The following is a 23,553-nucleotide window of genomic DNA, read 5'->3' on the forward strand; positions in this document are numbered from 1 at the left end:
CCCTATTTTTAAAGTTCCATATTAGTATTTTTTACAAATTTGCTTATTCAGCGAATAGACCAAAAACAATTTTTTTTTAATCGATCGGCTTAGACACCTCTCCACCCTTCCGTTTTCAATCAAGCAGTTCTTGGCAGGTGTTTAATCTGTTTTATTGGAAATGATAATGACTAGCTACCAGATGAAAAAATGCCGACAAAGACAGACGAATAAAATTCAAAGCATTCTTATGCTACTATATTTTAGATTATAGGTTCGAAACTGTTTTTAATATTAACCTCATATTTTGAGGTCATAGGATGAAATGTTTTGCTTTTTTTTTTATCTTCTTAACAACTTTTTAATTAATATATTTTTCAGTGATAAAATTCATTGATCCAATAATTCATTTAATGAAAAATTTCTGACATCATAACACTCTCAAGAAAATGACAATATAATGTCTGCCTAAAGATATTCTAAAAATTTAAGTCTGGTATTGGTTATGAAATTAACTTTTTCGTTAAATTTCAACCTCATGTAAAAAAATTATTTTAAAATAAAAATTCTAAAAGTATTTTCTAACTTGTTTCTTAATTTTGCTCCTTTCTGTTCAGAAAAAAAAATGTTTCAAAAAGACACGGTAAGTTAGAGCAAAATATTTTTTTTGTATTTAATTAAACATGAAATAAAAAATATTTTCAGTCGTTTTGTTTTAAATTTCACTCTGTCAGAAGTGGAAAATTGAACTTATAAAATTTATTATGGCAAAAAGACAAACAAATTTCATGAAAATTTTCATTTGGTTATTTGAAACAAATTGTGAGAGAAAGGACATGGCACAACACAATTCAAAATTTACCTTTTGCTCAAATTTGTATACCTTCAAAAATTGCAATTCACAATCCCTCTGTAATCAACTTTTTAGTTGAATTATTTGCGAATTCTGAATTCTTTTACACGTGGAAACTTCTTTCCCCACTTGTACACAATTTTAAATTGTGACGAAAATTCAAAAACAAATAAAATCTCTTTCCGTCACATTTCTACTGTTTATTAAACGCAACAACGAGGAATGTGACAGTCAAGGTCATACATTTCAAACTCATAAATTATACATTTAAGTACACCTTTCAAGTTTTATACAGCTTCTTAATTAGTTGCTTTCACTTTGCTACACTACATTTATTTCCTCATTTCCCCCCTTATTTATGATCAAATTTTATTTTTTTATATAAGGACTTACTCTCATACAATGATTTAAATCATTTGATTTCATTCAATTTCATTTTGATTTCAATGTAAAATTCATTCGAATTGTTATACATAGAATAAATCTGTAAATCTAAAAAAACAATCGTGGTTGGTTTTTATACTTGCTTTAAAATATTACAATAGATTAGTAATATTTGTTCCTGAAATGAATCAATAACAAGCAATAAATATGGCTTTTTTTTCCTTCATATTTGTATAAATTTTGCTATATTTTCCTCTCAGCATCACAAAAACATTATATAAAATTCCAAATGAGCAAATGAGATTTATTTTTCTAGTAAGATTCATTTTCTTTATATTAAGTTACATCTTTTTACATTTTTTAGCAAAAATTCTGATGATGTGATCAAATTTTTAAAACTCCTGTTCTGACATTTATCTGGATCGGGTTCATTTCAAGGTTCGTGAATTTTTTCCATTTTTTAAACAATCTATTATTTTTCTTTTCGTTTCCTGAAAACGATGGGAAATATACATCTGATTCATAATATCTGGGTACTCAAATGTCACAAGAAATTTATTCATTACACACTTCAGAACTTCACATTCTTTTACGTTTTTAAGAACTACAACTTATTTCCTGGGACAAAAAAAGTTTACTAGAATCCAGCTCGCAAATTCCGTTTCGGAAGAAACGAGTAAATATTATGAATTCCAGACTTTGCTTTTTCGGACAGTTTGAATTGATTTCTGAATAAATATATTTGTGAGAGTCAATTGCCTCTCTTACTCACTAAGCAAGGTGCATTGCACCCTGGCGTTCCGATTGCGAAAACTTCTAAAAATTATGATACGAACTCAAGTAATGTGTAACGATATTCATGAAATCATAAATCCTTAAACTAATCGCTGACAAATTCTATATCTGATGCAATCTTGATAAATTTTTGGAACATCAGATACAGCAATTAAAAAAATCATTATGATTCATTTCCACGAATTCTTAAATCGTTTGAACTCGAGGCTTATTGAAATAATAGTATTTAGCTCAACCATGTCCTCGAAGACTTGAATGATAATAGAAAAGCATCGGGGCAATTTTTAATTTTTTTATATAATAAGGATACAATCTCCTCTTTGTAACTATTCTATTCACAGAAGTTTTGATATAACTTAAAATTTTCTCTGTTTGGTTATTGCCCAGAATTTTAGGGTTTTTTGTAAATAGCGACTATCGTTTTCCATGTTTCTGTTGGAAATTTTGTTATTGACAATATTATATATATATAAATATATATATATCTTGGAATAATAACTTATTGTCTAAAATATTTTTTCCACTTTTTATTTATTAATTTATTTATTTTTTGAGGAATGGTGAATTATAAGATGAATTCTGCTCTTCTTTATTTTAAGAACAAATGCCTTTTCTAGTTGAGTTACTTTTATCTACATAGACATCTGAAAGAAGCGGCTGTCATTCCAATGGTAATAATTTCTTTCTTTCTTCCGATTTTTTTTCAAAGCTAACTCTATTTTTAAATAGATTTAGCTGCCCTTTTCAAAAAATGTTTAGGTACCTTCACGTCTTTGAGAAATTAAGCTTTTTTTTTTTTTTTTTTTTTGTATTTTTATCACATCACATCAAATCAGTTAGAAAACATTCAGATAAGTATTCTAAAACGGCGACTACAAATCGATCTCTTTGTATTAGACTCAGATTGGAGTGTGAGTGTATATTCTTTGTGTTGTATACTCCTTTTATCATACAGTGTTTTCCGTTATCGATACATGTGGTTTCGAAGTCAACTTATTGATCAACGTGAAAGCTGATTGTGAGTTGAATTTGAAAGGGATTATCTTTGATTTCAAGAAATAGCGTATTTATTTTTAAAATGTAGGTGGTGTTAAGAAAAAAATTTTTCTTATAATATAGTATAAAATTGCATCAACAAATAAAATAAAAACAATAGATTTTTTATGGTGCTAATAACTAACAAGAAAACATTAAATATAAGGATAGTAGAAAATATAGAATACATTTTCTCCAAAGAAAAAAGATGGATAGTTTAGATAGCATGTACTCCAAAGTAAGAAAAAAAACCAAGAACTGAGGGGAAAACAGCATTAACAAAACAATAAATAAAAAAGATGAATAGTCGAATCCCTAAAAATTTTAGAATTTCAGTTTACCGATCGACATTTTTTCTGCTATTATTCTATTTTTTATTGTTTTATTTATTTATTATTATATACATCTATAAATTTTACTGTATTTAAAAATCTATTTTCTTGTACATATAATTAATGTTTTTGAATTTTATCATTAATAAATTGAAAAGAGTAATGTTATTAATGTTAAATAGTGTTGTAGTTGCCATTATTTATGAAACTTTATTAAAGATCAAAAGAAATAGTTTGCAGGTACTTGCACATTCGCATTAATGTGAATAAAAACTAAAAAATAAGGTCTCTAACTTGGTTTCGGATAGAAATAAAATGCTTTGTGTATTTTTCTTTTATAGCGTGTGAAAGTGCCATATTTTTTTCAACTGTTGAGCTATGAGGCTTTAGGTCTTGTGACCATGAACCAAAACAATAAGGTCCCGAGACCCTATCCTTGTATCAATACAGTGATTTCCGTTACTGATACATGAACAAAATACATGATACAAAATAATGAACCCAAAATACATAAATGTTACATTAGAGATTCAATTATTTTAGTTCAATTATAAGAATCACATTTATCTGAATTAGTTTTGGAAGAAAAAATTTAAAAACATCAAATTTGGGAAAATAATCGTGGGAGTAGTTACAATGATTTTATTCTAAGATCGGAAGTTAATTCTTCAAAATAGCACACTCTCTTCCATGTATTTTAGCAAAAATAGAATATTTATATATTGTATAATTCATACATGTTTATATCTTAGTATAATCTTCATGCGTAATAATTTCTTTTCTTTTTCTATATCTTTCAGTAAGTTAACTTATATTTTTTAAATTTCTTGAATTGAAGGTAAGCCTTTTTGCTGTGCAACACCTTCTTGCTTAATTTTTTAACTTTATGCAATCATCCGAATTTCTCCATAGCTTATCCCCGTTTCATTCGGATGATTGAAACTCTTGTGTCATTTGATACTCAAGTATTTCCAGTCATTGACTGGTCATTAGTTTTTAGAAAATACAACCCAAAATAGAAGGCGACACCTGATATCCCCATTACAGGATATTGGCAGGAGAAAAAAACCTCTGAATGGATGAAAGACATTTCGTCCTCTCCTCGATATTTTTCTAACTTACCCCTTCTTTTCCTCTGAAAAGAATCTTCAGATTCATTGTAGCGCATTTCTTTGCTTTTCTCTTACTTCTTTCCATCTCTTCTCAGAGATCTTTTTACTTCCAATAGATTATTATTTATTCCTATTTCTTTCCGTGACTTGGTTCCATTTTCAATTTGACTTTTAGTTTTTATGAAACTATCGGGAACTGCTTAAATTTCGCCAACTCTTCGCTTCATCAAATGGTACTTGTATTTAATGTTTGCAGACATGAAGTTTTTACCATTTATTAGCTTAGTTTTATTTACGTACAGTTTTGAAACTACTCTACAGCCTTTTGTGACGAAAATCAAAATATTGAAATATGGTGAGATGATGAAGACGACACTTCAGTCCATATTTCCTCTCCAAACTGCCATGTCTACACTAGAAGCAGGGGATTTGAATTTGACTGATTTAATGTGTATAAGTTCATCTTCTTCAATGGTACCGGATTTTGAACCTGGGGTACATTGGTACCGAAGTCCAAACCTTATTACGAGACTAAATATTCATTTTCGTTTTTATTCAAAATATACCATATTTATAAACTATCCTTTTTAAAATTCTATACAACTATAGTTTTTGAAAATATTATGCATTTATGCTGTCTAGTTTATTGAGTTGATTTTCGTTAGATAGTTAGATCAAATTACGAGCTTGATACGAATGCCAAGTCGTTTCATTCGGTAAGCATATAGTTGCTGGTTGCAGTTAAAGAAATAAGTACTTTCATCTATATTTTTATCTAATTATTTCCTTTCTCTGGTTCAAATACTGTTGTTAGCAGAAAGGTGTCATCATTCCAACCTCAGTATCAAACCCCGTTGTATTCCGACAATGCTTTCAGCTATACTTTCTGCTGATTCCAGTTCTGATAATCCTAACAGAGACTGAATCAATCTCGAATTAAGACATTTCATTCTAATAATGAGCTTCTAAGTCTCTTAACATACCTTTTTTTTAAAAAAAAATTATGATTTTAATCCCATGTAGGACATAGTTTTTTCGTCACAATATTGGGTGATAGTATTCAGCAATATTATATAATATTGCGAATATCGTCGGATATCGTACAATTTTGAGCCAAATCTATTGGGATTTTCTTTGAATATTTTTATATATTAATGAATGAAGATCGATACTAGGAACAAATAGTCTTATATAAAATTAATTGTGTATTCAAATCATCCTGGTTGAACAATTTGATCGGTATCGATACGGATGCTACAATTATTAAGCACATTTAATAATTCGTTAAGCACAATTATTAAAATTTGTCCTTCTGAGCACTGAAATATGAATAATGAAAAGTTAATTAACCAAGTTACTTAATTTTTAGAATTAACATTTTTGCTATTCCTGATAATGTTTACTTATTTTGTATTTATCAAGGTATTTTATAATTGATCCCTTGCTTATTTTTGAAATGCAGGATTTTGAAATTGCGAGACATTGTGCGTTCGTGGTAACAAAATAATATTTTCAGAGTTATTCATCAGGTGTCACTTAATTTTATTTTGTTTTAATTCAATAGGATAGGTATATCTGCTAATAAAATTGAGAGAGAAAAAAAAAGTGATTATAAGATTTTATCACAATTGCTCCAGTGATATGTATTTAAAACTAAAAAGTGCAAAATAATAATAAGTTTTTTAATTTTATTAATATGCTTGAATGTAGGGGAAAAACGCTTCTATAAAAATCCTATAAAAACAAGAGGAAGAAAACAAGAAACCTTCTATAAAAACAAGAGGAAATGGAACCATGATGGATATTAAAGGAATGGCTATATTAAGAATGTAATTAAATTTCAATTTATTTAAGAACTTGTATCAGTTACGTTTTTACAATTTTTGATTTGAACGACAGGTTTTGAAAAGAATTGCTTTCTACATTTTAGTAAAGTAAAAAAAGAAAGTTTTCATTATTTCCTTTTTTATAAAGGAGTGAGGAAAACAGTAAAACAAGAAATTGAGTATGCAGGAAAAATTTTTAATTGAATGTTTTGTTTCAAAATCAAGATGAATGGTCTTAAATTAATTGCAAACTAATTTAAAACTACACTCGTCTGTCAAACCAAAGCAAAAAGATCTGAAAAATTCAACGGCGCGCTTCTAGATTAATTCGACAATTTTCCTAAAATGTTGGAGACTAAATGCTTTCCTATTGGTAAAGCATACATTGTTATTAATTTGTCAGATTTTTAACTTTTCTGTCGTTAGCCTCCGAACTGTGTTCTTCCTTGTTTCATTCCTTGAAAAAATTTTCCACAAAAAGTTTCGATTTAACGAATAATCACAAACGATGTCAATGGCAATGAAATTACTTTCTAATTCAGTTTTTATAAAATTTTGTAAAGGAGCTTATAGATATTAAGTCTCACATGCGAATGCACTTTTCCACAGAGAAACAAAAAGCAAACAAACAAAAAACAGAGAAAGATTTATTTCATTTAAACCCAAATGTAGACAGGCTCTTTATTCGTGAGTTTTCCGAAGAAACATGAAAAGAAATCGACCACCAGCACTCTTTCTGTTACAGGACAAGCTCATCCCAACCATGTATAAGTGAAGCGCGGTATTCCAGCTTTAATTAAACATAATATTCATACCGATTTTCTTCCCTGACACGTCTGGATGCCTTGCATGAAGGCCTGCCGCTGACGAGCCGACTTCCCTTGATTGCTTTGAATAATCCGAAATCTCTTCCTTGAGCTGTATCATCCTTGTATCAATAATGGAAATAGCACAAATATAAGGTGCTCTTTCCGTATTTTAATTAAGTGCGGTAACTACGATGGCTTATAACATCCTTTCTTAAGTTTTCGGCCGCCACCACATTCTTTATCTCATTCTTAAAGTGCGCGGAACACTTTTACATCCCCGTAGCTTGGCCCGAAGGGGATGGAGAGACCAATTTTAATTAAACGTTCCGAGTGTTGCGAGAATGGGCCTTTCTTTTGGGTCGTGGTGTACTTTTCTTGGAGCTGAGGGGACGGGAGGACCGTGCACAAATCACGATAAACCAGGCGGCACAGCTCATTCTTGCAATGAAAACAGCTCGCGCTTCTTATTTCTGTAAGATTATCTGGTGCGATAGTATAGTATACATGAAATAATTTGTATGAGCTTCCTATTAAAATATTATGTATGAATTTTCTAAAATTATCCCTGAAATTATCAGTAAAATATGTTTTGTTTAACAGATCACATATCTCTCTAAATTCAATTGTTAAAAATAAATTATAAATAGCGTTTCTTAAGAGATCAGAGGAATGCCGATGTAAATTCGGGAAAAGTGTAAACCGTGCAAAACCATTTACCTGAATAAATAAAAGCTATGGGATTGAAAAGCAATGTTGCAAAGCTCCAGATTGTTATTATTACAGCCTATTTCATTTTAATTTATAATATTGGTCGAAAATAAATAAATATAAAAGTGATAATTAATGTATGCAATTTGCTGATAAATTCTACTTCTTTAATTTTATTTATCTATCGACTGAGAGAGAGAGAGATTTAAATATATAGAGTAATATATACTCCGCCATTGAGGATCTTTTCTAAAATCAATAAAAGTTCGTGCATTGAAACTTTATTTTGTGTCTACTCCATATATACTTTTTTTAATTTCGTGAATGCAATAACGATGTCGGCTTTCAGTCGTTTTCTTTGTGGGTGTCGGCGATCATGGAATTTCACTGTACAGTTTTCGGATTGTAATTAAATGGCGGTTGATATTCATTAGCTATCTAAAAATGATCAAATGTAGTTTAAAACGCTCTGCGCTTAGAAAGAACAAGAATCGCATGTGATCAGCTGCATTACTGCGAACAATTCGCTTTTAAATTCATAAATAGGTAAAATTTTAATTGATAAGCCATTCTTCTTAATATGAGAAAATATCAAATGATCCTTTATGAACCAAAACTTTAAATTAAAAGGGAATGACTGCTTCATAATTAAACAACTGTTTACAAAAATGGTTGATGTAGCTTCTCAGATCATTAAAAGAAATCAAACGCCGCTTTAGATAATTACTGAAGAAAAAATATATCAAAGAACTTGAAAAATTTTCAAACTAATAGATCACAATAAAAATTCGATTATACACGATTTATCCAATAAAAAGAAAACCGCAACAGCGTATAGAAGCAAATGCTATTTAAATGCGCAACCTGACAAATTATTTCGCGAATAAAATGGATTTATTGCGATTAACTGTATGAAACAAAATCGCCTATTTATTCAAAGAACAAATTTATCAATAACAGAACTGAAACAGAAATGAGAGCAAAAGAGGGCCTGTATTCGCTTCACTTCATCTATAACCAGGGTGAGTGATCACCTCAAAACTTTCTCTCATACATTCAAATAAAAGTGTTATTCCCCTCCCCCCTGCAAAAAATTGTGGACTTTAGGTAAGGCAGGAAAGGTCTTGCACGGCATTGCGTGTAATAGTTTAAAAAAATTAACCTTTGGCGGGAATTTGGGGTTTTTACTGTATTTATCATGTCATCCTTACTGAACTTTTTAGCAATGAATCCCTGGCATGCGAGTAATAACATCCTAAAATCGAATTTGAGTTCAGAAGCGTTTTTTCCCAACCGATTAAAATCATACACATTGCCCCAGAACTACCATTGCAGTCATAAAAATACATACTGAATTTGATATATTAAGTACTTACGTTTTTGTATTACCGCGTTTACAAGCTTCGAAAAGACAGACGTTCAACTTCCAGCTGGAATGTCTCAAAATGTGACCATTTTCTACACTCAAGATGTTAAATCTGTGTCTCGAATTTTATTCATCTAGCTCTCTCCCTTTTGTAGTTTGCTTACTTATATTCAAAAAGCCAGACGAACAGATTTTTTAACTCTAAACAGATTTTGTTCAAAATTCGATCTATATCTACACATTTGGGCGTGGTTCAGTCGCAGTCTCCATCCTCAATTATGATAACTAATGATGCTATAAACCTAATCAAATGACATAATTAGAAAAATAATTCAGAAATTAAATAATTTTTTAAAGTTTGGCCTGGAATTAATAAACTATGTTTAATTTTTGAATCAAAATTTGAAGGACTAGAAAAGGGTTTGAATTATTGTGCCATTTCAGATTTGCAATATATCCGAAAAGGGCTTGGGCAAAACCGGTCCATTTTCTTTTCCGCTAGTTGGAAATGGATTGGAAAGTAAAAAACACTCCCTGTGTCTTAAAATAAATTCATTTTGTTCATTCATATCATCTTATTGCATTTTCTGTGCATGCTGCTAAACAGTGCCGTCTGAGAATTTTTTATATTCATGATTTCGGATTGCCAGATGAGTGTAACATTAATAGTTCTATCAAGTGACATTTTTTTTAAATTTCACTGTCATTGAAATGTAGCTGAAGTGCTAAGAAGAATTTCAGAGATGTATAGTTCACCATTATGATTATGTTAAATCATAGAGGTGAATGATTCAATTATTTGGTAGCACGACTTCCGTTCACAAATATTAAATTATTATCGAAACATAAATGAATGAAATAAAATTGTTCATAAAAATTTCAATCTTTTATTTAGGTTCTGAACATGAAGTTTTTAAATCACCGAGATTAAATTAAATCAGCTTGAATGAAGTTCGGTATGAATATATCTACAAAATTACTTTTGTAGATCAATCCTACCTAATATTCCTAGTTATGTTTCACTTTGTAGTTCCAAAGTATCTATAATCTATTTTTTCTATTCCTTCATTCCTAAATGAATGCAGTTGAAAAAGTGTCCAATTATTGTAGTATAATAAATAGAGATGGCGCATTTCGCAGCCATGCTTTTCAATGTTGTCAGGCCATAGTGACGTGGTGAGTAGCAGATACCAATGGATTCGATATGCCCTTATACAGCCTGATATCATCACATTTGATGTCGAGTGCGAAACGTAGTCTTGTTTTAGTGGTACGGAAAATTTAGACATGGTTGGTGGGCCCTCTCAGATGTCGTCTTCGTCATCTCGGGAGGACAACATCTGGTTTTTTTCCTCTCCCATCCCAAAATATCCTTCAAGTTACTTCAAAAAAAGACATTATCACAAATATAATAAAATAAAGCCGACTCAAGCAGTGTTGTCAAAAAAAAAAAAAAAAATCCTTGGTGGATGTATATGATCTGGTTTTCCGGTGAAATGAAATCCACCCATTCTCACTTTTTTTCTACTTTTCAGTATGGATCCAACCCCCATTTAAATGAAAACATCGGAAGAACTTAGCTGCTGATAACACTAATCACTTGCCAACAACGCTGCAACCGGCGTCGATCACCCCCTTCTTTCGCTCTGTCTAATGAAAGTCGGAAACTTCCGCCGCAAGCGTTGATTTTCCAGTACAAAAGCCCTTTTATTCACTACCAGAATTTTCGGTCCTTTTCTTTACTGAATTTTTAATATTGGCGTCCACGTAGTTTGTTGTTCCCTTACCTTTTGTGTACCACTTTGTGGCGATAAGGTGTCTATTTTTTTCAGAAGTTGGGTAATAGCGTTTTATTTTTATGAGTTTCGTCATTTTTTTAAGTTTGAAATGCTGAACTTTCTGTATTAGAGCGGCTTGCTAAACTTCTGTAGTAATTCACATAGCTTCTAGTTTACTTTGAATTTTTAGAACCCTTTCTTCGTGAATTTTCTTTATTAAATAAAATTCTTATCGTTTAATTATGTTCATTTAATGAGAAGTTCTTGTAAAATGTTTTCTTTCCAAGTGCTTCAGTAAATTAACATATTTTGGCATGCGTACATCTAGAATGTTGTGACGCCGAATGTCAATAGTATAAAGCGATACTTATTTCTAATCAGCAAACTTGTTAACTTTCTGTACGCATTGTCACTCGATTTGTCTCATGTCTATTTCATTATTTAGAAACTAAAGCTTTTTTGTTAATATAATGGAAAACTATATTTTTCTTACCTATCTTTATAGATATTGACTTTTCATCTTAACCTTTTCTTTTCTGTTTATTAGACAAACTGTTTTTTGTTGCAGTAAGGAATTCTTTCAGAACTATTCTTTTTGAATTACAAATTCCTTCAAGAATTGATCAATGAACACAAGACTCAGCAAAAGACGCTATTAGCGAAAGAGGATCAAAATACAAGATGAATATTAATTAATTGAGCAATTGTTATGCGTGCTTAAGCAGTAATTCGAAACACACATGATCATCAGACTGCTAAGAACACGTTTATCTTTTTACCAAATCTTCGACGTGGCTGCACTTTGTTGCTGCATGCTTGTAAGCGATTAAAGTTGATAAAACTAAATGTAGTACGTTCCGTGTCTTTTTTCGAGAAGTTTTTCTGGTATTAGTAGCCTTTGTCGACCGGCTTTGTTGTCCGGCTTAAACTATTCTAAAGACTAAGCGAAACCAGCCATGCGTAGCATACAAATGTTTCTTAACATCGTTTTGGGACCAGAAAAAAACTGTGATAATAGATTTCATTAGCGCAATTCCTTAAAAAAAAAAAAGCGTACCATTACATTGCACATGCATAAACCATTCGTATTTCCATGAATTGATATCTAACCAAAAAACGTATTAAAATTGTATCCGAAGCATTTTAGTATAATAATGTTTGGTTTGAAATATCAAACATTGTATCATTATGCGCGTAGTAATTTTTGCATCAAGTAGAGAAACATAAACTTTGATGCATATTAACTTATTAATTAGTGTTTCCATGGCAGCTCTTTAAAATATTCACATTGATTGTTCTGAATCTTGCTGTTTTCTTGTGCGCACTTACATAAAGGAAAAATATTACCACAACATTGTGCTTAGCAATTAATTTCAAAAATTATTTAAAAAATTTTTAAATGTCAAAGAAATAAAATTAATACCGCGTAAAAGCTATTTTTTAAATTTATGTGGTATAAAAGTACTATTTCAATTCAATATTATGTTATCAGGATATGGGAAAAAATATTTTAAAAATTCCTTCTTAATGAGCTCCTATCATCAAAATGATTAATTATACTCCCCCCCTCCCCGTCGTAATTTAGTATAGCTCTAGATCCTTGTCAAGCAATTTGGATGATCAATATATTATTTATAGACAGCACACCAGCCTAGAAACATCAGCATAATATAACTAGTGATGCTGTTGAAAATAAAAATGTTCAAAATGAGATAAAATGAACCCACTGAAGAGAGGACAAGATGATTTTTGAAAAAACAGCTTGAATAGTCTGTCCCCAAATACTTTGTTATCAATTTTAGATCTTTTCATTCAAAGGTAAAATCAATTTACTAATGACATAAATTTTCTCTCTTTATCTTAAGAATAAAAAAAAAATTACCTTTATAATGGCACAAATTCCATATCCGTATAATTTTTCGTTTAAACTATTTTTTATTTAAACTAATATTTTTAATTTCATTTGAAATACTATCAGAAACAGTGTTTTTACGGGATTCAAACTCTCCATCAATGGATTGAAGCACGAGCTTCTGCCAATCATACAATCCGTAGAAGGAGTTTCATTGCAGTTTTTATTTCTTAACACATACCCTTTGTAAATTGTAATAAGCTGTTTTAATTGAATTCATGTGTTTGAATCGCATTAAATAATTATGTGAAATGTTTTTTAAAGGAATACTTCCCATACTAATAATTTTACAGCCTAATAAGTTAATAATCTGTGCGATCAAATTGGTCGCCAAAGGTGGCTAGTTGTATTTAACAAATCAAATTTTTAAAATTACATCTATTAGTGATTAAATGTTAAAAATACAATTTAAAACGATTATTAAACATTAAATGTATTTTATGGCGTTTCAATTCATATTACTTTTCTAATGGTATGCTTTATTTATTTTATTTTATTTTTCTATTTCATTTATTTATTGTGGGGGAGGGAGAGAGGTAGTTTTTTCAATGGATACATAAACAGAAAAATAGGTATGTAACTTTTGGTCAAAATAAATAAATAACATGGGAAAAGATCCTTCAAAAATATTTTATTAATTTGAATAAAATATTTTATTCAAATATTCATTTCAAAATATTTTATTAATTTTATTAATAGCATTTTTTTAAATTGGATTCTTTAAAACTAAACTTTTATTAATTAAAAAAAACATTAATTACTCATTAATAAATCTTAATAGGATAATTAAATTTTAAAAGGAAAAGACTCCAATAGTAGACAAATTTAGAAAAGAATGATAATTTTGTGGTAGTATCTACATTACTTCTATTGATTGAGACGTAAAAAAAAAAAAACACACAAACTATTAACAGTCTGAAGTTACATTCAAAATAATACGAGCTCTACGAGATATTTAATACCCATGTCACTTTGTCTTTCTGAATACACCCTTCATAAACTGAAGCATCATTTGCGAATAAGTGGTGTAAAAATATCTCATCCCAAAAAAATTAATGTTAGAAATAACAAGAGTTGTGGCAAAGAAGTCTTTACTTGATATTTATAAGCAAAAGTTGTCATATCCAAACGAAGACATTGTTGAGCGTTTTTTACAAATTTTAAAGCCTTTAACTTTTTTTTACAAGCTTTTATATATTGTCTTTATATTTGCCAAGAGAATTCTTATTAAATAAATAATTTTTAAATTGTTTTGCAGGATCAACTTTTTCTGTGAATGTTAATGCTTCAAACTGATTTATTAAATCAATTAGGAAAAAAATTAACCCACTTACCATTTTAAATTTTTACTATGCTAAAATCTATGTAAAAGGATTTAATAATTGAAATTATAAAATAAGTAGTCAATATTGTTAGTTATGAATTGAAATTTATGTCACAAGATTTTAAAACAACGGCTGATCCAGATCCAGAAGATATAATTTAATCAGTACTAATTATTGAAACAGCGACATTTAAAGAATTTTGACTTTAATAATTACATTTTTTTCTTACTGTTGCACTAAAAATGATTGAAAAAAGATTTCAAAGTTTATTTAGTTTTCAATTTATTGAATTTTCAAAAATGTTTCTTTGATTATTTATTCGTAGATTAACATGACATAAAAAAATAGTTAAAGCTACAGAAGTTCGCTGATAAGAATGTGGACGCATGACATATATTACTACATATGTCCAACATGTAATAAAACATGTACATATGTAGAGTAACTAAATGTAATAAACTCTAAACAGGGCGCATGCACAGATTCTCTGAGACTTATTGTTAGATCCTTGTTAGACTTTAGTTAATGAGCCTTTTGGATGTGAAATTTTAGTAAGCGTTCAATTTATGGCTGATATTATAGGGGAAAAAATGAATATTATGCTGAAACGTTTTTTTGACTTAGGGTTAAGTTTTGCACTTTATAGTTTTTCTAAGTATTTTCTAGCTGTTTGATTTTCCTATATACACTACCTACAAAAATTAATGGGTATTTCGCAATAAGTACGGAACAATAAAAAAATGAAACTGTTTTTTATTAAACAAAAGCACCAGAAAGGCAAACACCTACTAGCCAAAGAAAGTTTCCCTTCTTGTAGAGGGCAGACATGTGACATTCTGTCTCGGCACTTTTTGATATGAAATTAGCTCTGGAGAAAGAGCGGCAGAGGTTCATACGAGAATTGCTAGACAATGTGATCGATCTCTGTCAGCCTGTTTTGGCATTCTTGAGTAGTCATACACTTAGTTGTTGGATTACTCTTGTCCAGTTCCGTGTCTTTCCATCCCCCTCCTCCCTTTCCTCCTCCACCTTCAACTCAATCACTATGGTTAACTTTGTAGCTCATTTTCATAATCAAACAACTTCTTTTCACTTGCCATGACTTTTTTCCTTTTTGCTGTCCTTGCAGAATAAACAAGAGAGAGATCTTTCGATTTTTCTGTGTACTTCATCTTCTTGATTTTGCTTAGCAGAATCTGCCCGGTACATATTGCGAAGAGTGAAGTCCGTAGACTGGAGTGCCTTCCCTTGACTTCCGCATGTAGTAACAAAATATGCAGGCCTTTTGCGACATAGTATAATGAAAAACATCGCGCATAAATTTTAAACTTTTGGAAAAAATTTTAAACTCTTTCTATGAATTCTAAGCGTTCTTCTTTCCCTTTCTTCCGTTTGAGTCTATATTTTTATATAGATCTATGATTCTGAACACGTATCAAATTTCATTTATCGAAGTCGTTGGATGTTCAAGTTATCGCAATCATATGCTCATATGCCCACAAATATGGAAATCGACAGATGACGCATTAATTTAGTGCAAATTCAATTGAGAACTATACATTTGCTAATGTAACTTTGCACCTTGTACTTTTAATTTTGACTCTCCAGTTTGTAAATAGACAAAAATATACTATTGGAACTCAATACGTCAAGATCCATCTAAATTTTGAAATCCAATTTTTTTTTTTTTCAGATTACAGTTATTTCTCCTTGTATTGTGAATATTCCCATATCTTGTATTGTGGATAGCTTTCTTCGTATCCCAGATAGCACTGCATGTTGCACAATATTGAATAATATTGTGGGGTTTTTACATTATAGTATATTATTCAACAACATTATATAGTATTGTGGATATAGTTTAATATCGCACGGTTTTCTACAATACGTGCGACTAAGAATATGATAAAATAAAGAATATATATAATAATACTTTTTTATTACTTCATATAAATTTCGAATTTTCATCGTATTATTTTTAGCAGCGTGTTTAATAACTAGATCATAAAAAAATGTTCAATAAAAAGACAAATGATACTAGTTAAGTACTGTATTATTTGACTCGGCGTTCACTCTACTCTGTGGAAAATGCTTAATTTTAGGATACATAATAATGGAAAATAAATTACTATTTTTAGAAAATAGTAACAGTCAACTGAAAAGCCCAAGCCTGAATGAAGAATTTCAGATCTCAAGGGGCCAACTTCCCCATCCGTACTCCAATTTCCAAAATAATTTTTTTTATTTGATTTTCAATCTTTACGTAATCCATTTTTAAATAAAATATTTACAATAACAAAATATTTACATATGGATAATATTAGTATAGGTATTTGATATATATTAGTTTTAGTACATCGGCGGTAAAAGAATTTAAAATTTATTCTTAAAATTAATTTTAAATTGTTAAAAGTAATTTTTAGCCAAAAGTAAAATAATTTTAAGACATTTTGCTACACAATTCAAAAACTATTAAACGTTTTCCTGCAAACTATTACTGTTGCCAACTACAAAAGAAATGGGATTGCAAAGAGTGGCAAATGAATTTAAAAAATTCTTAAGATGAATGCTAAGAAATTTTAATTTGGATAAATTTGATTACTTGGCTATATCAAATGAAAGTATAAAGTCAAATTAAGCTAAAAATATCGTAAAGAAAGCCTGTAAAATGCGGAATAGTTGCTTTCTGTTTTATAACTGAAGTTTGGGAAAAAAAAACTATCAACTTTTATTTTGCATCACACATAAATTATTGTTATTCTTATAGCACTATATTATTTATGAATGATTTAGAGTTATACTAATGTTTTAATACTCAACAGGCTTTCATAATTTTATCGTTCAGCATGAGAAAAACTTGACTGAATGTATTCTTGACTTTCAAATTTTTTTTTTTATTATTATTATATAGAAACTAAGTTTCATTATTTACTAAAGATTATTTTCTCTCATATTCTCTCTTTAAGATTCATAAAATATCTAAGATAATTTAAGTTTATTATTTAATAAATAATATTTAAATATAAATATTTATTATTTACTATCATTTTAAATTTATTTTTTAATTAATTTATTTATTTATTAGCTATACTCAAAGGAAATTTTTGATTTCTTAAAGATTTTGAATAATGTATAGAAAAATTAGCTATTAAAAATTTCAGAAAATCCTTTGGTACCATCCATACGATTTCAGAAAAATTCGAAAATTATTTTGTTCAGTTAAGGTTTTCATTTTAATTAAAAATTCAAATTGAAGGAAGCTAAAAGATTTTGTGCATTAAAAAGCTATAATTGAACATGTAATTATTTTCATCTAGAACTAGGCAGATTTTACCGGATCTGGAATTAAAATTGATCTTAATTGCAAATAAGATCAATTTTCACCAAAAATTTTTTATAAGAAAATTTTTATGAGAAGTCATTCTGATAGTAGACAAGATACGAAACATTACAAGTAAATATGTGACAACGTGAGATGAATCATCATGTGGCAATTGTTATCTTCTGTCATTTGATCACGATTCATAATTTCGAACGTAGAGGTCGTTTAGTCTCTGTACGGAACACCAAGCCGAGTAATAGTTCAAAATTTATAAATATATAATATAACATACTTGGCACAGACATCACCCTTTGTACTTATTGCTGCATGGCAGCAGTCAAATGTAAACACATTGCTATATGTGCTAACTGCTTCAATGAACATTTTTACATTTGCATTAAATTCAATGCTGCACTAATTACTGAAGCTGAAAAATATGATCCAAAATGCTCTGAAGATGACTGGCTTTCATTCAGTCAGAGGAGACAGGATATAAAAGAAATCAAGAAATAGGCGCCACAGGAAGTTTATTAAATGTCCAAACTAGACTTAACTGTCGCCAGGTGGGTATTTGCAACGACTTAATTATTCCATATGAATCGTTTAAAAAATCAATAATCTGGGCTAAAAACTGCTCGGTTTCGATGGCTAATTTATCTAATTGATTAAATACCTTAAACAAAAGCTTTCTTATTTCATGCGCTTCGGTTTTTATATATGCAGTTCTGTTAGATTTAATTACTTATATCTGCGTTTTGTCCTCAGAATAAACAAAAAGCTTTTGTTATAAAGGAAAAAAATTGAAATCTTTTGTACACTTCTTGTGAAATTTTAATTTTTGAGAATAAAAACAAAATTGAAAAAAAATCTGAATCAAAAATAAGTTTATAATCTCTCATGATTATTATTATTCTCTAGATTTTCTAGACTTCTAGACATGGGCTAGGCTTGAGTATTAAAATCTCTTTTTTTTATTCCAATGTAAATAAATACTGTGAAAATGATTCATAAGATGCTTGAAAGCGAATTTCAAAACCATATGCTTTTGAAATTTTGTTCGCTTTGCAAATAATCGATACGTCTCCTAGGGAAATACATTTCAAAGGAACGTAATATATTTTTGTGTACTTCAAAATATCTCGTCTTCAAAGAAGAAACCTCCGCATTTGAAAATGTATGCAAGCGATATTTTGCTAGTAACCACAAAGATCTTGGGATAATTCGAGGCAATTTCTTTACTTATGCCATTCAAAAAATTTTAGCTTTTTTTTTTTTAGTCAGAAAATGTTATTTTATCTGTATTTATACCATTCAGAAAATGTTAGCTTATTCAGAAACCATACCATTCAGAAAATGTTAGCTTATTGATCAGTTGTTTTTCGAAAAAGAAAAGAAATTTGACTTTATTACATCTTACCATACAAATTAATTATGATACAAAACCTGTGAATTCTGTCTCCCCAAAACTTCCTCTCTTACTTTATAGTAATGACGTCATCCCGGATAACGTCTCCCAAGGTATTGGCGTATAACAGCTAAGAAATATTGATCTCTGGCATGAATTTAGAATTTTTACTGAATCTAACATTTGATCCTTCTAGAATATTTTGGTGATTCATCCCTGCCATGCGATTAATAGAATACGAAAATGCATTTTTGACACGTTTTTCCCAACCGATTGAAACAAAAATTTAATATAGAACTGCACTTGTAGTGACAAAATTTCGTACCAAATTTTATTTAAATCATTGAGCTTCGAGTTATGTTATTACATTTACATGCTTCTGAAAACATAAACTGACATATTTCAAAACCCCTTGTTGGATTTGGCACAAAATTTAATGTGTCTAAGCTACAAATATTAAATCTGTTTACCGAATGTTATCCATTTCGCTCTCTTTCTTTTGTTGTTATCGTTTTAACCTACATTCGTACATTTATGTACGGAGTTGCCACCCCAACACCGTGCGCGAAGCACATCGTTGGTGTGAGTGGTGGAACCCGAGTAATTATCTATATGAAGCTACCACAGAGGTCTTCACCAAGGGACACACTCAACCCACCCGTTTGGCAGAGCAAACAACGGCGGCTTGTTAGAGCCTAGGAATGTGGTCGTTTATCCACGCGATGATTTGGTGGATAACATGTAAGTTGTGAGGATCTTTAAGAAGATGATCTTTATCTTGAGCATTTTTGATTTTTTGTCTAAGAAGATGAGTGTGTATGCACTCATAAATATAGTGGTCTGGTGTTCCAACTTTGCCACAGTCACAGAGTGGATCGTTGGTGATTCCAAATTTATTGAAGTAATAAGGAAATCTCCCATGACCCGAGAGGAATTGTATCAGGAAGGGATGAAAGGATTTCATTTTAGTAGAGACATTTGGAAAATATTTGTGCGTCTGAGGACCTTTTGAGCTACTTGCCCATTCATTTTGCCATTCTGCAAGAATGCAACGCCAAATGTCAGCCCTCAAGGTGCCATGAGACCTGGGGACATGTGAGTCGATGGAATCTTTCTCAGTACCATATTTAGCTTGTTTATCAGCCACTTCGTTGCCTTCCACTCCAATGTGTGCTTTGACCCAATGGAGGGAGAGTCGTCGGTTTGAATTGACTGCTTTTATTTTGTCGGCTATTTGCTTCAGCATCCAGCTTTTGCGTTTAGGCGAAGCAAGAGCTGTAAGTAGCGAGAGTGAGTCTGAATAAATAGAGACTTTGCTCCAAGAATTAATTTGATCTATGTAATCAAGGGCCATGAAAAAGGCATAGGCCTCAGCTTGGAAAACCGTTGAATGGTCGTCAAGTCGATGGGAGTCAACATAAATTAGTTTACCGAAGTAAAAGCAAGCAATGGCAGATCCCGCCCGGTCGCCAATTTTAGATCCGTCAGTGAAAATTTCTATTCCATCTCCTGATGGTGGATTTTTCTGGAAAGGGAAAGTAAACCATTCGCTAGGATGTTGGTCATATGGGTTTAAAGTAGGTTCATAAAGTTCGGGATCTAGATAAGTGTCATCAAATTTGACTTGAGTTTTTTGCACCTTAATGAGGAAATTTGCAAAAAGTTTTTTAGCTCTAAGGCAAAATGTTTAGTTCAAGAGGCAAAATGCCTGCAAGAACTTGTAGTGCATGTGTGCTGGTAGTCCGAAAGGCTTTGAGAATTTTGATAGGGGGCCTTCTCTGTATAATTTCAAATGTTCTAACTAATTGCTTGAATTTTAGATGGTGCCCCCAAGCCCCGTACCCCAAAAGGACATAAGGTTCGAAGGCGCCTGTGTAGATGCCTCTGTACAGATGGTGATGTCTGGAAAAGAATCTGTTGGCAACTGTATTTAATTTATACATGAGCAGATCACTTTTCCGACGGGCGTGCCTAAAGTGTTCTGTGAACGTAAGCTTGCTGTCCCATATGACCCCTAGATATCGGAAAGAAGAAACCACTTTAATGGTGGAATTTTGGAAAGAGATAGACGGTGGGTCATCTGAATTTAATCTGTTGCCGTATGTGATTGGCATAAGTAACATTTTGTCTAGCCCAAAATTAGCTTGTGTACTTTACCCCAGTGAGTGAGGGTGTGCAGGATGTCAGCCCCTTTTGTTTCAATTTCGTCCTTACAAGAGCCCCCAATGACAACAACGAGGTCATCACCATATGCTTGGATGAAACATCCAGGTGGGAGCGGGAGATTTAATGCAGTGTCGACAATGACGTTCCAGAAGACTGGCCCGCTACAGGAACCCTGTGGGACACCTCTCTCTATTTGGAAGGACCGTGTTTGACCTTGCATTTCAATTGTACCTATACGTTGGTTAAAGTAGTCTTTGATGAGTTCAAAGAGGTTTCGCGAGCAGCCCGCCAAGGTCAGCTGATGTAAAATGCTTTCGCGCCAGACGTTGTCGAATGCGCCGCTGACGTCAACTGAAAGGATGCATGCCTTTCCTTTGTGCTGAAGAGCGTTCTGAATATTTCTCCAGGGCTGGAAATGAGCAGTTTCGCATGAGCGACCCACTCTAAATCCATGTTGGTTTTGGTGTAGGAGTTGTTTCTGGTGTAGGAGATTTGTTATTCTTTGCGTAATTAGTTTGTCCAGGATTTTTCCGAAGATGGAGAGTAGACAAATGGGCCTATACGAATTAGCCAGACTGAGATTTTTATCTGGTTTTGCGATTAAAATAACTCTAGCGGCTTTCCATGGAGTGGGAAAATAACCTAGTCTAAGACAGGAGTTAAAAAGCTGTTCAATGACTCCTGGATTTTGTTTGAACAGGATTTTAACAGTATCTAGAGGAAGTTGGTCAAAACCAGGTGCCTTTTTTGGCTTAAGAGTATGCAGAACGTGCCGGATCTCCTGGCGCTTGAAAGCAGGGTCAGAGATAGGAGAATTATAAAGTATATTGTTTACCCTGATTGCTGCTTGTGCAGGTGTTTCGTCAGTTAGGTTGTCTCTTGGAAAAAGGGTGTTAATTATGACCTGAACTGAATCTTGCAGAGAGGAAGTCAAAGACCCGAATTTGTCGGTCACGTTTTGTATAATTAATTGCTGTTTCATTTTGCCTTTGGCAATTTTATAAGGGAGGTCGAATGGGTTGAACTTGGTGACCTCTACGCAAAGTTTTTCTAGAGCTTGTCGACTTTTAGTGCCTATCATCCATTTATATTTTGCCTCTTCTTTCTTAAAGGTAATTCTCCTTTTAGTTCTTTCAACTGGATGATGGCATCTCTGGAAGCGAGCGCGCAGTGCTCTGGTGAGTTTCCTTTGGATCTCTAGTTCCGAGTCCCACCAGGGAACTGCATTGTGTTTTTGGTTGTTCGTTGGAGAAACGAAGCAAGTTTTTTGCATAAGTGTGGTGATGTCAGCGATAAAATTGCCAACTTCAACAGATGTTTTTAGGTTTTTTACTGTCTCGAGATGGGAGTTGAAGTGTTTCTCGAGTGTTTTTTCAAGAAGCTTTAGTTTTCGTTTGCTGATCCGGGAACGTGTAGGTGGAGAGTGGTTTTGACCAGCAAGGGAAAAGCGAATATAAGAATGGTCGCTTAGTGAGCTGCGTTCCAATTGCCACGCCTCTTTGCGGTCATAAAGAGATGACGTTAAGAGCGTGACGTCAATCCAACTTTTACCATTGTTTGTTTCGAAGGTGGGCCCTGCGTTAGAATCGTTCCAAACAAGGAGATTCCTGTGTATAATAAAGTCAATCATGGGAGCGCCAATGTCCCGCTTTCGTTTGCTGTCGTCCCTGTCTGGACCCCACAATTCTGATTGGATGTTACCATCCCCCACAAGGAACCATTGTTTTGGTTTGATAGAATCTATCAGATCGTTAAGATTCTGGAAAAGGGTGTTTTTATTGGAGGAAGGCGGAAAATAGAATGATATTATAGTAAATGTGTCCGGACCCTTGGAGACATCTACACAAACGAAATACTTATTTATGTGTCTGGTTACCACTGCAATATTTGGGTTTCTGATAGAGATAAGAACACTGCCCTCAGGATGGTAAATAGTGCGCCATTTAGTTGGAAAGAAAGAGGAACCGGCATGCAAATATGGTTCCTGGACGCAATAGACGTCTGGGGTATTCTTATTAAAAAGCATTGGTAATTCTTTGGTTGCTTTGAACGAGCGACCAAGGTTACCCTGAAAAATTGACCAAACAAAATTGAAGGAATTTGGTGTATTAGGCATAGTTGGTATATGCACGAAGTTTTTCAATGTTCTTCTTGTAGAAGGGACAATTTAGAGAGGTGGCAGAGTGGTCTGTTTTGAAAGTTGTTTTTTGTTACTTTCGCGACAGAACCGACACGTTTTGCTGTTTTTCTGGCAAGTTTTTGTTGCATGATTGTCGCAACACTTGCTGCAAGCTGTAGGTGCGTTGCAATTATTTTTAGAGTGGCCAAATTTGAGGCAATTTTGACATCGGATCGGTTCAAGATGTTCTTTGAATTTTTTGGACCCGAATCCGTAGTGAAGTCTTTTGTCATTTTTAATGACCTTGTAAATGTTTGGGGAAACAGA

The 23,553-nt window shown here is 31.8% G+C and overlaps 2 protein-coding genes across 2 annotated transcripts in view; one reads left to right on the forward strand and one right to left on the reverse strand.

The window, feature by feature from the left end:
- LOC129988392 (cell adhesion molecule DSCAM-like) overlaps window positions 1-23,553 on the forward strand; it is a 259,443-nt gene that overhangs the window by 39,149 nt on the left and 196,741 nt on the right. The window lies entirely within an intron of this gene.
- On the reverse strand, window positions 19,630-21,064 carry LOC129988699 (uncharacterized). Its single transcript, XM_056096972.1, has 2 exons — window positions 20,744-21,064; window positions 19,630-20,580 (listed from the first exon to the last, which is right to left on the reverse strand). The coding sequence occupies exons 1-2, from the start codon at window positions 21,062-21,064 to the stop codon at window positions 19,630-19,632; spliced, it is 1,272 nt and encodes a 423-aa protein (XP_055952947.1).

This window comes from Argiope bruennichi, chromosome 10 (genome assembly GCF_947563725.1).
Source record: "Argiope bruennichi chromosome 10, qqArgBrue1.1, whole genome shotgun sequence".
NCBI classification, from domain to species: Eukaryota; Metazoa; Arthropoda; class Arachnida; order Araneae; family Araneidae; genus Argiope; species Argiope bruennichi.